The sequence below is a fragment of the Gorilla gorilla genome, chromosome 10 (genome assembly GCF_029281585.2).
Source record: "Gorilla gorilla gorilla isolate KB3781 chromosome 10, NHGRI_mGorGor1-v2.1_pri, whole genome shotgun sequence".
NCBI classification, from domain to species: domain Eukaryota; kingdom Metazoa; phylum Chordata; class Mammalia; order Primates; family Hominidae; genus Gorilla; species Gorilla gorilla.
Window position 1 is genome coordinate 126,996,186 of NC_073234.2, and position 16,168 is coordinate 127,012,353.

Sequence of the window (16,168 nt, forward strand, 5' to 3'; positions counted from 1 at the left end):
CTACTAAAAATATAAAAATTAGCTGGGCATGGTGGTTGGTGCCTGTAATCCCAACTATTCAGGAGGCTGAGGCAGGAGAATCACTTGAACACAGGAGGTGGAGGTTGCAGTGAGCCAAGATTGCACTATTGCACTCCAGCCTGGGCAACACAGCAAGACTCCGACTCAAAAAAAAAAAAAAAAACAGTGAACCATGATTCCAGCTTAGACTGGAGTTGCCAGATAAAATACAAGATGCTCAATTAAATTTCAACTTTAGATAAATAACTTTTTTCTATGCAATACACAATTATACTAAAAAATTGGTCAATGTCCATCAAAAATTCAAATTTAACTGAGTGTCCTGTATTTCTATTTGCCAAATCTGACAACCCTAGCTTAGATATAACCTCAAAACTCTTTCTCAATCCTTTTACTGCGTTTCTGTGGCTCTAAAGCAGTAACTTTTTTGACTATATCAATAAAAAATTACTTAAAAAAAAATTTTTGGCTAGGCACGGTGGCTCATCCCTGTAATCCCAGCATTTCTGGACGCCAAGGTGGGTGGATCATCTGAGCTCCGGAGTTCAAGACCAGCCTGAACAACATGGCAAAACCTCATCTCTTCAAAAAATACAAAAATTAGCCAGGCATGGTAGCGTGCTCCTGTACTCCCAGCTACTCAGGAGGCTGAGGTGGGAGGATCGCTTGAGCCCAGGAGACAGAGGTTGCAGTGAGCCGAGACTGCACCACTGCATTCTAGCCTTGGTGACAGAGACCCTGTCTCAAAAAAAAAAAAAAAAAAAAATTCATTGAACTGTTGCTGCTCGTGGCAGAGCAGGACTAGTCCATAGGCAATGTGCCCAGAGTTGGCCAAAAATTACATTTTGAATTACAATGCAGTATATATACATTAACTCAAACCAAAGCTTAAAACAATTCTTGGCAGCTGGGTGCAGTGGCTCACACCTGTAATCCCAGCACTTTGGGAGTCAAGGTGGGCGGATTACGAGGTCAAGAGATCAAGACTATCCTGGCCAACATGGTGAAACCCCATCTCTACTAAAAATACAAAAATTAGGCCGGGCGCAGGGGTTCATGCCTGTAACCCCAGCACTTTGGGAGGCCAAGGCAAGTGGATCACCTGAGGTCAGGAGTTCAAGACCAGCCCGACCAACATGGAGAAACCCCGTCTCTACTAAAACTAAATACAAAATTAGCCAGGCGTGGTGGTGCATGTCTGTAATCCCAGCTACTCGGGAGGCTGAGGTAGGAGAATCGCTTGAACCCGGGAGGCAGATCGGGCCATTGCACTCCAGCCTCGGCAACTAAAAGCGAAACTCCATCTCAAAAACAATTATTTCAATAATGCAATGCGTCCTAACACTTCTTATTCTTTTTCATTTTTCTAAAAATGCTTGTCATAATCCACTAATGTGTTTCACAATCTACTAAGGGGTCATGACCTGCAGATTGAAAAATACTTCTTTGGGAGATATAAAAAATCATTTAACCTGGTGTTGAGTCACCGTTATGAGCACATTAATTAACTACACTGTGCTATAAAACAGTAATGCCCTTAGGGCCTAAGGTATACAGCTATAAACTTACAGTCAAAACTCCCAGGCCGGGAGTGGTGGCTCGCGCCTGTAATCCCGGCACTTTGGGAGGCCTAGGCAGGTGGATCATCTGCGGTCAGGAGTTCAAGACCAGCCTGGCCAATATGGCAAAACCCCGTCTCTACTAAAAACACAAAAATTAGCCGGGTGTGGTGGCGGGCACCCATAATCCCAGCTACTCAGGAGTCAGAGGCAGGAAAATCGCTAGAAGCTGGGAGGCAGAGGTTGCAGTGAGCCAAGATTGTACCACTGCACTCCAGCCTGGGCAACAGAGCAAGATTCTATGTCAAAAAAAAAAGCCAGGTGCGGTGGCTCACGCCTGTGGTCCCGGCACTTTCGGAGGCTGAAGCAGGCGGATCACCTGAGGTCAGGAGTTCGAGACCAGCCTGGCCAAAATGAGGAAACCCCCATCTCTACTAAAAATACAAAAATTAGCCCAGTGTATGACCAACATCTGTAATCCCAGCTACTCAGGAGTCAGGCAGGAGAATTGCTTGAACCTGGGAGGCGGAACTACAGTGAGCAGAGATGGTGCCACTGCACTCCAGCCTGGGTGACAAGAGCAAAACTCCATCTCAAAAAAAAAAAAAAAAAAAAAAAACCTCCCAGAATGGTATACTTGTTGAGCTCTTGTGTCTGTTTTTTAGTAGTTCTCCAGTCTCTCTGCTTTGTTTTTTTGAGACAAGGTCTCATTTTAACGCCCAGGCTGGAGTGCAGTGGTGCAATCATGGCTCACCTCGACGTCCAGACTTAAGTGAACCACCTGCCTCGCCTCCCAAGTAGCTGAGACTACAGAAGTGCACGACCATGACCGGCTAAATTTTTTGTATTAAGATTTTTTGTTGAGATGGGGTTTCCCTGTGTTGCCCAGGCTGGACTTGAACTCCTGGGCTCAGGTAATCTGCCTGCTTCAGCCTCCCAAAGTGTTGGGATTACAGGTGTGAGCCACCATGCCCAGCCACCAGTCTTCCAAACTTTTTTTTTTTTTTTTTGAGACAGAGTCTCACTCTGTGGCCCAGGCTGGGGCACAGTGGCACAATCTGAGCTCACTGCAACCTTCACCTCCCGGGTTCAAGCGATTCTCCTGCCTCAGCCTCCCAAGTAGCTGGGATTACAGGTGCCCGCCCAGCCCCAAGTCTGGTTTTTTTTTTTTTTTTTTTTTTTTTTGTTTTTTTTTTTAGACGGAGTCTCCCTCTGTCGTCAGACTGGAGTGCAGTGGCCCGATCTTGGCTCACTGCAACCTCTGCCTCCCGGGTTCAAGCAATTCTGCCTCAGCCTCCCGAGTAGCTGGGACTACAGGCACACACCACCATGCCCATTTAATTTTTTTGTATTTTTAGTAGAGACGTGGTTTCACCATGTTGGCCAGACTGGTCTCGAACTCCTGACCTCAAGTGATCCACCCTCCTTGGCCTCCCGAAGTGCTGGGATTACAAGCGTGAGCCACCCGCACCCAGCTAAGTCTTTCAACTTTCTATCACGCTACTGTTATTTCTCATTGCTGTTAATATATCTGCCTCTGAAAACACTGCTTTTCTACTTGCTGCCAATATGTACATCAAAGAAAGCTAGATAGAATCATGTGTAAAGTAAAAGTAAGTTCTCAAAGAGGCCATAAAGAACTCTCCAGACCAGAGGCTGAAGCAGGAGGACAGTTTAAGCCCAGAAGTTGGAGGCCAGCCTGAGCAACATAACAAGACCCCCATTTCTACCAAAAAAAAAAAAAAAAAAGAACTCCCCTTTCTAAAATCTGCTCAAGCTTCAGTGAAAAGACATTTAGTCTTCAATTCCTGATTTCGAAATGTGTTTCAGGAATGAAAATAGTTAACTGCACAAAGTCCACAGTAAATGTTTATAAACCCGAAAAGAAAAATGCAGTACTTGTTTCAAAACCCGCCCTTTATAAAAAACTAAAATTATAATCAAGATTAATTCCACTTAGAAAAATTATTAAGAATATTTTAACATGACTTTAAAAAGCAATATGAAAAACGTCAATGAAAAATATTTGACCTGGCCAGACACGGTGCCTCACACATGTAATTAAAGCACTTTGGGAAAACTAGGCAGGTGGATCATTTGAATTTAAGAGTTTGAGACCAGCCTGGGCAACATGGCTAAACCCTGTCTCTACAAAATATACAAAAGCCAGGCATGGTGGCATACACCTGTAGTTCCAGCTACTCGGGAGACTGAGGTAGGAGGACTGCTTGAGCCCAGGATGTTGAGGCTGCAGTGAGCCATGACCATACCACTATACTCCAACCTGGCCAACAGGGTAAGACTCAGTCTCAAAAAAAAAGGAAATTTAAAAAAAAACTGATCATTGGCAACACTGTTCAATAAAGCCTCTCAAGGCAATGGTTTCAGGAGACCAACATTCTAAAGTTCTGATGCAGTTAATAAAAATAAACCACGTTCACTTATATTGCCGACAAGCCTGACAAGCCTCATACCACAACTAATGAGTTTTACAAGGACTTCATTATAGAATGAAATTTTATTCCATTCCCAAAATGTAGTTAGCTATTAATCATGGCACGAAACTGACATTTTCGGGCTGGACACAGTGGCCCACACCTATAACACCAGCATGTTAGGAGGCCTAAGTGGGGTGGATCACTCGAGGCCATGAGTTCAAGATCAACATGGCAAAACTCCACATCTACTGAAAATACAAAAAAACTAGGCAGGCACTGTGGGGCGCACCAGTAGTTCCAACTACTTGGGAGGCTGAGGTGGGAGGATGGCTTGAACCCGGGAGACAGAGGTTGCAGTGAGCCGTATTTGCAGCACTGCACTCCAGCCTTAGCAACAGAGCCAGATCCTATCACAAAAATAAATAAATAAATAAATAAATAAATAAATAAATAAATAAATAAATAAATGAAAAAAATTGACATTGTATAGTCACTTGACACAACTTCAGGGTTAAATTACAAGCAATCTATGTAAGAATCTTTAAACGTTAATGAGAATTTCAAATTTTCACATGAATGCAAACACAAATAATTACCAGCAAATAAAAAGTTAAGGTTGCCAGGCATGGGAGGCCAAGGCAGGTGGATCACTTGAGGCCAGGAGTTCCAGACCAGCCTGGCCAATATGGTGAAACCCCATCTCTACTAAAATACAAAAATTAGCCAGGCGAGATGGTGCGTGCCTGCAGTCCCAGCTACTCAGGAGGCTGAGGCAGAAAAATCGCTTTAACCTGGGAGGCAGAGGTTGCAATGAGCTGAGATCGCGCCACTGCACTCCAGCCTGGGTGACAGAGCGAGACTCCGTCTCAGAAAAAAAAAAAAAAAAAGTTAAGGTTAACAGCTGTGACAAGTTTTCATAAACAACCCAGACTCATAAAAAAAATACCAAACCAGGCCGGACGCGGTGGCTCATGCCTATAATCCCAGCACTTTGGGAAGCCGAGGCAGGCAGATCAAGAGGTCGGGAGAGCGAGACAATCCTGGCTAACACAGTGAAACCCCATCTCTACTTAAAATGCATAAAAAAAATTAGCCGGGCATGGTGGCGGGCGCATGTAGTCCCGGCTACTCGGGAGGCTGAGGCAGGAGAATGGCATGAACCTGGGAGGTGGAGCTTGCAGTGAGCTGAGATTGTGCCACCGCACTCTAGCCTGGGCAACAGAGCGAGATTTCTCAAAAAAAAAAAAAAAAACTAAACCAAACTGGTCACGGTGGCTCACACCTGTAATCCCAGCACTTTGGGAGGACGAGGCGGGTGGATCACCTAAGGTCAGGAGTTCGAGACCAGCCTGGCCAACATGATGAAACCCCATCTCTACTAAAAATACAAAAATTAGCCAGGCATGGTGGCACACAGCTATTATCCCAGCTACTCAGGAGGCTGAGGCAGGACAATCACTTGAACCTGGGAGGCGGAGGTTGCAGTGAGCCGAGATCATACCACTGCATTCCAGCCTGGGTGACAGGGTAAGATCCTGCAACACACACACACAAACAATAATAATAATTTAAAAAATCAGCCGGGCATAGTGGCTCACACCTGTAATCCCAGCACCTTGGGAGGCCAAGGAGGGCAAATTGTTTGAGGTCAGGAATTCAAGGCCATCCTGGGCAACAGGTAAAATCTCTGTCCCTACAAAACAAAAACAAACAAACAAAAAAGCTAGGCGCAGTGGCTTACGCCTGTAATTCCAGCACTTCGGGAGGCCAAGGTATATGCATCACCTGAGGTTGAGAGTTCGAGACCAGCCTGGCCAACATGATGAAACCCCATCTCTACCAATAATACAAAAATTAGCCAGGTGTAGTGGCGCATGCCTATAATCCCAGCTACTCGGGAAGCTGAGGCATGAGAATCGTTTGAACGCAAGAGGCAGAGGTTGCATTGAGCCGAGATCCTGCCACTGCACCCCACCCTGGGCAACAGAGTGAAACAAAAATTTTGCTGGGCATAGTGGCGCACGCCTGTGGTCCCAGCTACTCAGGAGGCTGAGACAGGAGGATCACTTGGGCCTGAGAACTCGAGGCTGCAATGAGCCATGATGGCACCACTGCACTCCCGCCTGGGTGACAGAGCTAGAACCTGTCTCAAAAAAATAAGGCGAGGCGCAGTGGCTCATGCTGTAATCCCAAAACTTTGGGAGGCCAAGACAGGCTGATCACCTAAGGTCAGGAGTTCAAGACGAGCCTGGCCAACATGGTGAAACCTCATCTCTACTAAAAAAAAATACAAAAATTTGCCAGGTGTAAGTGGTGCATGCCTGTAATCCCAGCTACTCAGGAGGCTGAGGCAGGAGAATCACTGGAACCTGGGAAGTGGAGGTTACAGTGAGCCGAGATTATGCCACTGCTTTCCAGCCCGGGTGACAGAGTGAGACTCTGTCTCAAAATAAATAAATAACCAAGGATTTAACATTTACGTAGATTTCACACCACGTAAGTACAGAACCACATACATTAAAAACAAAGAAAAGAAAATAGACCTCCTATTTTAGCAAGCCAAAATCAAGGTTACAAAAAGATATCCTGAAGGGCAAGTACTGTCCGTGACTGTATTCCATAAAACAAGCCTGTTAGGGGGCCGGACGCAGCAGCTCACGCCTGTAATCCCAGCACTTTGGGAGGCCAAGGTGGGTGGATCACAAGGTCAGGAGATCGACACCATCCTGGCCAACATGGTAAAACCCCGTCTCTACTAAAAATACAAAAATTAGCTGGGCATCACGGTGTGCGCCTGTAGTACCAACTACATGGGAGGCTAAGGCAGGAGAATCGCTTGAACCCGGGAGGCAGAGGTTGCAGTGAGCTGAGATTGTGCCACTGCACTCCAGCCTGGTGACAGAGCGAGACTCCATCTAATTAAAAACAAAAACAAAAAAACAGGCCTGTTAGGAACCAGACTGCACAACAGGAGCTGTGTGAGCATTAGCACCTGAGCCCCACCTGTTAGATCAGGTGCAGCATTAGGTTCTCATAGAAGCACAAACCCTACTGGGAACTGCACATAGCAAGGGATGTAGGTTGTATGCTCTTTATGAGAATCTAACAAATGCATAATGATCTGAGGTGGAACAATTTTTTTTTTTTTTTTTTAGACGGAGTCTCACTTTGTCCCCCAGGCTGAAGTACAGTGGCGCGATCTCAGCTCACTGCAAGCTCTGCCTCCTGGGTTTCATGCCATTCTCTTGCCTCGGCCTCCGGAGTAGCTGCGACTACAGGCGCCCTCCACCACGCCCGGCTAATTTTTTTGTATTTTTAGCAGAGGGGGGTTTCACCATGTTAGCCAGGATGGTCTCGATCTCCTGACCTCGTGATCCTCCCGCCTCGGCCTCCCGAAGTGCTGGGATTACAGGCGTGAGCCACCGTGCCCAGCCGGTGGAACAGTTTCATCTCAAAATCATCCCCTGCCCCTATGGAAAAACCATCTTCCACAAAACCGGTCCCTAGTGTTAAAAAGGTTGAGGACCATTGCCTTAAAATACACAGCATGATCTTGTGTATATATTATGTCTCTATTTATTTCAAGGGAGGGGCCCCAGAACTTAAAATTTAAAAATAAAAATAAAAGGAGGGGGCTCGGTGCAGTGGCTCACACCTGTAATCTCAGCACTTTGGGAAGCTGAGGCAGGAGGATCACTTGAGCCCAGGAGTTTGAGACCAATCTGGGCAACATGGCAGGACCCTGTCTCTATAAAAAATTTAAATGTTAGCCAGCTGGTGTACACCTGTAGTTCCAGCTACTCAGGAGGCTAACACAGGAGAAATGCTTGGCCCCGAAGATTGAGGCTGCACTCCAGCCTGGGTGACAGAGGGAGACCTTGACTCTAAAAAAATAAATAAATAAAGGGAGAGGTGTAATAAAATCCTACAAATGTTGCTTTGGGCAAGTCCCCTAATCTCTCAAAGCTTAGAGTTTTTGCCTTCCATTTTTAAGATTTAGGATTTTTTGTTGTTGTTGTTGTTACTGTTTTTTAAGAGACAGGGTAGGCCGCGCACAATGGCTCACGCCTGTAATCCCAGCACTTTGGGAGGCCAAGGCAGGTGGATCGCTTAAGGTCAGGAGTTCGAGATGAGCCTAACCAACATGGTGAAACCCTGTCTCTACTAAAAATACAAAAATCAGCTGAGTGGGGTAGCAGGCACCTGTAATCTCAGCTACTCAGAAGGCTGAGGCAGGAGAATCGCTTGAACCCGGGAAACAGAGGTTGCAGTGAGCTGAGATTGCACCACTGCACTCCAGCCTGGGAAAGAGCGAAACTGTCTCCAAAAAAAAAAAAAACAAAAAAAAAAAAACACCTTAGCTCATGAGGCTGGGCGGGGGTGGCTCACGCCTGTAATCCCAGAACTTTGGGAGGCCGAGGCAAGCGAATCACCTGAGGTCAGGAGTTCAAGAGCAGCCTGGCCAACATGGTGAAACCCCATATCTACTAAAAATGCAAAACTTAGCCAGGCATGGTGGCGGGTGCCTGTAATCCCAGCTATCCGGGAGGGCTAAGGCAGGAGAATTGCTTGAACCTGGGAGGCGGAGGTTGCAGTGAGCCAAGATCACGCCACTGCACTCCAGCCTGGGCGACAGAGACTCTGTCTCAAAAACAAACAAACAAAAAAAACCCTTAGATGGTAACAGTCACATCATAGATGACCCAGATATCCTTTGAAAAAAAACCAAAAAAACACAAGTACTTTCATTTAAAAAGATACGGCAGCAGCCAAACACGGTGGCTCATGCCTGTAATCCTAGCACTTTGGGAGGCCGAGGCGGTTGGATCACCTGAGGTCAGGAGTTTGAGACCATTCTAGCCAACATGGTGAAACCCCATCTCTACTAAAAATACAAAAATTAGCTGGGCGTGGTGGTGTGCGCATGTAGTCCCAGCTACTCAGGAGGCTGAGGCAGGAGAATCACTTGAACCCGGGAGGCAAAGGTTGCAGTAAGCAGAGATCGTGCCACTGCACTCCAGCCTGGGCGACAAGAGCAAGACTCCGTCTCAAAAAAAAAAAAAAAAAAAAAAAAAGATAATAGGTGTGACTGTTAATAAACTGTTTACATCTCCATTGAAGTTGTCACAATCACTTGAAATAGCTAAAAAAAAAATAGGGTTTTGTTCATGCTCAACTATTTACACAACATCAAAATACTATCACTAGTCAAAATAGAAAATTGTAATTCTAGAGAACAATCTTCTAAAACCTTAAAATTCGTTTCAAAGTAAAAAACCATACTTTGCTAAGGTGACAGTTGTAACACGGCTGTAGCTATTTAGGACAAAAAAATGAGATCCTCCTTTTTTTGTTTGTTTGTTTGTTTGTTTTGAGACAGAGTCTCGCTCTGTTGCCCAGGCTGGAGTGTAATGGCATGATCTCAGCTCACTGCAACCTCTGCACTCACTGCAACCTCCGGGATCAAGCAATTCTCTTCCCTCAGCCTCCCAAGAAGCTGGGAACAGGCGCCCACCACCATGCCCAGCTAATTTTTGTATTTTTAGTAGAAATGGGGGTTTCACCATGTTGGCCAGACTAGTCTCAAACTCCTGACCCCTGGTGATACACCCGCCTCAGCCTCCTAAAGTGCTGGGATTACAGGTATGAGCCACCGCGCCTGGCCTTGAGATCCTCCTTTAAGTCAAAATATATGGCTATTAAATAGCTACAATATGAGTTAACATCCCTTATGTAAAAGTATAAACCATTGCTAATCAGAGTAACACTGAAAATACAAGTTTACATTTAACCAAAAAAAGGAACACCATGACCGATCCCATGTTTTCACTGTTTCAGAATGTGGAATCTTTAAGCAACCACAGGCTTACATTTTTCTCTTAAAAAAAAAAAAAAAAAGAAAAAGAAAAAGAAAACCAAAGCAAGTTTTGGCCCAAACTTAAAAAGTTTATTTTCTCCACATACTTGAAACAAAAACTAATTAGGTAAAATACATAAGCCCAAAAGAAAAACAAAACATGTCTCTTTGGTTAGTAATAGCCATCTACAATTTACCTCTAATGACCCTCAATGTCAATTAACTTTTTTGGTCTAACTTCAGAGATGGTTAGTATCAATGTGCACACAAAAGAATAACAAAGGATGATGCCATTTAAACCTTATAAATTACTAATGAAGCCACATGACTAATTAACCTAGATAAAAAGCAAATGGCTAAATACCCAACCTTCAAATCTTTGCTCAAATGTTAGCTCCTCAATTAAGTTCCCCTAATCCATTTAAAATTGTAACTCATTCCCCTCCCCACACTCCCTATAACTTTAATCTGCTTTCTTCTAATTCCATAGCTCTTATACACTATTATACATAGGCTGGTAATTTAATGTCTCATTGTCTGCCTAGTCACATTAGAATGTAAACTCCAAAATGACAATATGTTTGCTTTATTCACTGATTCATCCCAAAAACCCCGTGTACATAGATGCTTCAATAAAGCTGTATTCAACGTAGATATTTTAGGCCCTTCTACAAGATATTTAACTGCAAAAGATGAACAGTCTCACTGAAATTTAAATGGAAGCATGATGAACAACTACATTAAATCACAGCACACTTCTTTTTTTTTTTTTTTTTTTTTTTGAGATAGAGTCTCACTCTGTCTCCCAGGCTGGAGTGCAGTGGCGCAATCTCAGCTGACTGCAACCTCTGCCTCCTGGGCTCAAGTGATGCTCCTGCCTCAGCCTCCCAAGTAGCTGGGATTACAGGCGCCTGGCTAAACAGCACAATTTTTAAGTTGCAATGCCTCAAGAGAAAGAAGCAGTAAAAATACTAAGCTGAAAATCACTAAAAGAAAAATATTTTATTCACACTGAATCCTGTATCCCAAGCAATTCTAATGTCATATTATTTAGGTTTAGGAATAGAGTAACAATTGTAAATCCATATTTTTATTTTTAATGGGGAAGGGAATGTAGAAGAAGAAGAAGAGTCAACCAGCGAAAATTCCCAATAGTGCCATGAAATTACAAAAAAGTTACCAAAAATAACTTGGTCATAGGCTAGCAGCTAATAAAAAACACTTTCAGATGAAAAAGAAAGGTTAACAACAACAACAAAGCTTTAGAACAGTTCCTCAGGAATTTCATTCCTGCACTTTACTCAGTACTATCAGCACGATAGATAAACCAAGTACCCTCATTAATAATAATGGTTACAGGTTTCAAAACATCTTCACATATATTACCTTATTAAATCCTCAGCGGAACCAAATTAAACTCAAATATCAATAATCCAGTAACTAACAAAAGCACTTAATAATATATGCACTTGACAGTAAAAATGCAATTTTTCCTTTAAAAATTCCCCACAATATTTGACAAACTACAAAGAAACCATTCTATGGAAGAGCAACCTTCTTGGCACTGGAAGTAATACAAGTCTTCTAAAGAATAATAGAGCACTGCTAGCAAGAGCCATAAAAATCCTGAAGCCCTCTGAACAAGTAAAACCACTCTTGGTAACTTTCTCTAAGGAAATAATTACACTGAAGCAAAAAGCTATTTAAAAATGTTCACTGCACCACTATCTATAACAAAAAAGTGGAAACGCAATTCCCAACAATAGAATGGTTAAGTAAAAACCTTACAGCCGGGCGCAGTGGCTCACACCTGCAATCCCAGCACTTTGGGAGGCCAAGGCGGGCACACCACCTGAGGTCGGTAGTTCGAGACCAAACTGGCCAACATGGTGAAACCTTGTCTCTACCAAAAATACAAAAATTAGCCAAGCGTGGTGGAACATTCCTGTAGCCCCACCTACTCAAGAGGCTGAGGTGGGAGAATCGCTTGAACCCAGGAGTCAGAGGCTGCAGTGAGCTGAGATCGTACCACTGCACTTCAGACTGGGCAAACACCGAGACTCCACCTCAAACAAACAAACAAAAAAATTTACATTTACAATACAACGTTCAGGGGAAAAAAGCTAACTACAAAATAACATACACAATCACCTCTACTGTATAAAAATGAAAACGTAAAAAGCAAAAATAAGAATTAGACTGATGGTTGGGGGCAGTGGCTCATTCCTGCCTGTAATCCTGGCACTTTGGGAGGCCGAGGCTGGTGAATCACTTGAGGTCAGGAGGAGTTCAAGACCAGCCTGGCCAACATGGTGAAACTCCATCTCTACTAAAAATACAAAAATTGGCCAGGGGCAGTAGCTCACGCCTGTAATCCCAGCACTTTGGGAGGCCAAGGCAGGTGGATCACTTGAGGTCAGGAGTTCGAGACCAGCCTGGCCAACATGGCAAAACCCCGTCCTCACTAAAAATACAAAAAAAATTAGCCAGGTGTGGTGGCACGAACCTGTAATCCCAGCTACTCGGGAGGCTGAGGCTGGAGAATCATTTAAATGAACCCAGGAGGCAGAGACTGCAGTAAGCTGAGATCAGGCCACTGCACTCCAGCCTGGGCGACAGAGTGAGATTCCATCCAAAACACACACACACACTCACACACAAACACACACACACAAAATCAGATTAAAGTAAAATTATGTTCTGATATTGTGATTACATTATCTTTCCTAAAACAGCCACCGTCAAAAATATGTATAACAAAGAACAAAATAAATCACTTCTGAAAGTCATGAAAAACTATTCACACACACACACACAAAGTCAAATTATGAAATGTTTCTTAAAGCAGATGTGAATTTCCAGACTTTCAAGAATATTTTGCTATCTCGAAACTTGTCAAACCGAATGCTGCATTTTTTTTCACCCTTGCTCTCAGAGACTTATTTTCACTGTTGATACGCACAAACCTAAGTGAGGAGATTCTAGAAGCTGAAACTTATTTACAAGGAATGCAGGAAAGTGATTCAAATTCAAAGTAATTCTACAAGTACATTAACGATCTGTTCAAGAATAAAATTTCACATTACACAAATCCAACACAGTAAACAAAATTTCACCTATTCATCAGAAAGAATAAGGGCTGCCATTTAGGTCTCAAGTAAAAGAACTTAAAGCAAGGAAAAATCTAAATTAACCTTAAGTTGTAAAGCCTCAAGGAACAGAAAAAAGACCTTGTGGTACTAAAACATTCCAAATATCTTTGATCACTCAAACTACTCAGGAGCAAATTCTCTTATAATCTAATTTTTAAGCCTAGTAGTCAATGCAACTTAATAACCTTAGTTTTAATGTTTATATATTTGAACATGTTGAATGTATCTGCCAAATCTCTTCCTAATACCTAAGGAAGTAAAAACAGAATACATCCTTTTCTATAAAAATTGTATTTTAAATTTTTTCATTCTTCGCTAGATGCCAACGAAAAAGGGAAACTGAAGTTACCCTACTTGGGGAAATGATCACTTCATCTGAACTAGTTTGGCTAAGTAGTGTTTGGGATGCTTCAGACTCAGAGAAGGGGAAGGGGGGGACGGGGCGTGTAAAGTCAACTAACCGACTGTTTCCGCCCCCTTTGAAGGCAGCAGAATTCCTTATAAACCAGCTGATTCCTCTTGATGGGGAATTTCTGCTGTAAATAAAAATTCTTTGGAAATGGGTTGCTCTAAATGTGTTTTCAAAAAGAAAACTCGGGTGAATGAAAAATCCTCTTATTCCACCTTCCAAAGCCCAAGATGCCTATTTAAGGAGGACGCCGGTCACCCGCCGTCAAGCCGGCGGCCTAGGCCTGAAGAAGGCACAGTAGTGCCTACAACACGGATGGACTTGAGGCACAGGGGAAATGGACTTGCGTGCCCTTGGTAAGCTCTGGCGGCACTCCCGAAGTTAAGGACACCGGCCACAATGGAATGGAGTCTATTGACGTTTGCTTCTCCCTTTGAACACTAAGCATTTTCTTAGTTCGTGAAATACGAACTGACAACCGCCCGCCACCCCCAACAGGCCCTCCTGCACAAACACACCCTCGAGTCAAACCCAGTTAGCCGGGACAACACTGAGCCCCCAGCCCCTACTACAACCCCGGCTTAGGAGGGAAAAAGACGCCTGTAAACACCCGCCTTTCTGCCTTCAGGAACCCGACCACGTCCCCTGCTGCAATCTCTCTCTCCTAGCATTTCCGAAATTGGGGCGGGGGTTGGGATAAGTGCGCAGGGTGCCCGCCCCCTGCCACCAGCACCGCCACCCCGGATCTCCAGGGTCCAGCCTGGGTCCAGCCCTCACCCACCGATGTTCCACAGGCGCCTTCTCCACTGCGGCCTCGAACAGCAATGCGGATCGGCCACCACCCGCGCGCCGGAGAAGTCTGGCGAGGGAAGGAGGAAGGCCCGGACGGGGCCGGGCACTCCCCACCCCTTCCCTTCCCCAGGTGGGGGAGGGTGGAACGCTGCCGGAGGCCACATGGAGCCCCACGATTTCAGGGGAGTTCGGGAGCCCCCGCCGCCGCCTCGGACACGAACGCAGAGGGGTGCGGGGGCCAAGGCCCACCTGTCTCCATCCCGTCCTCCGATCTTTCCCAGGACTGGGAGGGGGCGGGGAGAGAGCCCCGACAGACCCTGATGATTCCGGAGGAGCCCGGTGCCTACCCCTTTAACCGGCACGGGGGACGCGGCCCTAACTTCTCCCCTCCCGAGATGTCCCCCATGGAGGGGAACATGTTCCGGAAAACGCCACCAAAGCCTCCAGACCCCTCCAACGTTCACACCTAAACCGGGAGTGGAGAAGCTGCCCGAGCATCCCCACGCTGCGGGCGGAGGATCGTGCGGAAGGGGGAGCCGGGGCTGACCATCGCCGCTACCCGAGAACCCCTCCCAACACGCGTGGGGAAGGGAGGCCGCCCGCTCCCTCCATCTTGACCGCTGGGGGAGGGGGCGGGGATGCTGAGGGAGGCTGGACAGGCCTGACAATCCCAGAGGACCCCGGCTGCGCCCACCGGCCGAGCCTCGGGGCTCAGGCCCGAGCGAGTCTCCCCCGCGCTGCCGGCCCCCAGCCCACCCCGGGTAGCCCGGCGGATCACGGGGCGGGGACGGCGGCGCGGGCCGCGGGGGAGGGGACGCTGGGCCCGGAGCGGAGGGGGCTGGGGTGCCGACACCCACCTGCCCAGGCCGGGCCTCCCGCCGCCGGAGGTCGCCGCGACCACTGAGGAGGGAGCCGTGGCCGAGGACGAGGAGACCGAGGACGAGGACGGCGAAGGCGCGGCGGCGGGCGACGCTAGAAGGCCGCTGCCGCCGGGCTTGCGGACATTGGCAGCCGCGGGCGGCGGCGGCGGCGGCGGCTGCTGCTGCTGCTGCTGTTGCTGCTGCTGCTGCTGCTGCTGCTGCTGCTGCTGCTGCTGCTGCTGCTGGGGCTTCAGCGACATGGTGAGGGGCCCATACACCGGCTCGCACGCCGGGCGGGGACAGCCGGGAGCCGGGCGCGCCAAGGAGACGCCGGAGCGCGGCGGGGACGCGCGGGCGCTGAGCGGGGAGGCGCGGGTTGGCACGGCCGGAGGGGCGCCCGGGCTGGCGAGGGGGAGAAGGAGGACGACGAAGGGGCGGGGAGGCCCGCCGAGACCAAGGAGCCGCCGGGAGCCGGGCCGAAACGCGCCGCCGCCGTTGCCGTTGCTACCAAAACAGTCTGAGGCGGAGGGAGGCGAGCTCTGCCGGGAGGGAGGGGGGCCGGGGCCGGGCGGGGGAGGGGCGGCGGAGGGATACGGTCCCGGGGCCGCGCCACCGCCGTCCCGCCCGCTCCGCCGCGCCGGCCGCTGGAGCGAGCGCCACCCGGGCCACCTGGCTGCGGCGAAGTGGCGAGACTCGGTGGCCACCGCGGGACTCCGAGGAGCTGCGGCCCCTGAGCGCATCGGAGGGCGGGCGCGCCGAGGCACCGGGTGGGAGCGGAGGTGCCGATAGGGACTCTTTACCGGAAGTCGGAGGGGTCGGACGGAAGCAGAACGTGAGGTGGCCCCGGGGCCGGGAGGGACACGTGAGGAGCGGGCGGCGCGCTGGGATGCGTTCTCGGGGGTCGGGTGAGGGCCAGGCTGCGGTCCCTACCCGGATCCGCCCTCCTCGAGGCGGGTCTGCCCTTCGGGGAGGGCGTGTCGGTCTCAGCCTCTGGGGCCTGCCTGGTGTGGAGGACAGGAGAGAAGCATTTCTTCTCCTACTGTATTCCTTCAGCGTCTTCACTTCTGCGGGGACCTCGTT

The 16,168-nt window shown here is 47.6% G+C and overlaps 1 protein-coding gene across 50 annotated transcripts in view; it reads right to left on the reverse strand.

Moving 5' to 3' along the window:
- ATXN2 (ataxin 2) overlaps positions 1–15,891 on the reverse strand; it is a 141,168-nt gene extending 125,277 nt beyond the window's left edge. For 26 of the 50 annotated variants that reach the window (XM_063694359.1, XM_063694354.1, XM_063694353.1 and 23 more), the window contains exon 1: positions 15,086–15,702. In XM_063694359.1, the coding sequence (XP_063550429.1) occupies positions 15,086–15,348 (263 nt within the window). In that variant the 5' untranslated portion in view covers positions 15,349–15,702. Of the gene's footprint in view, positions 1–14,217; positions 14,341–15,085 lie in introns of those variants that run through there. The other 24 variants (XM_063694358.1, XM_063694357.1, XM_055359104.2 and 21 more) reach the window with 7 other exon arrangements.
- Between the last annotated feature and the right edge of the window lie 277 nt (positions 15,892–16,168).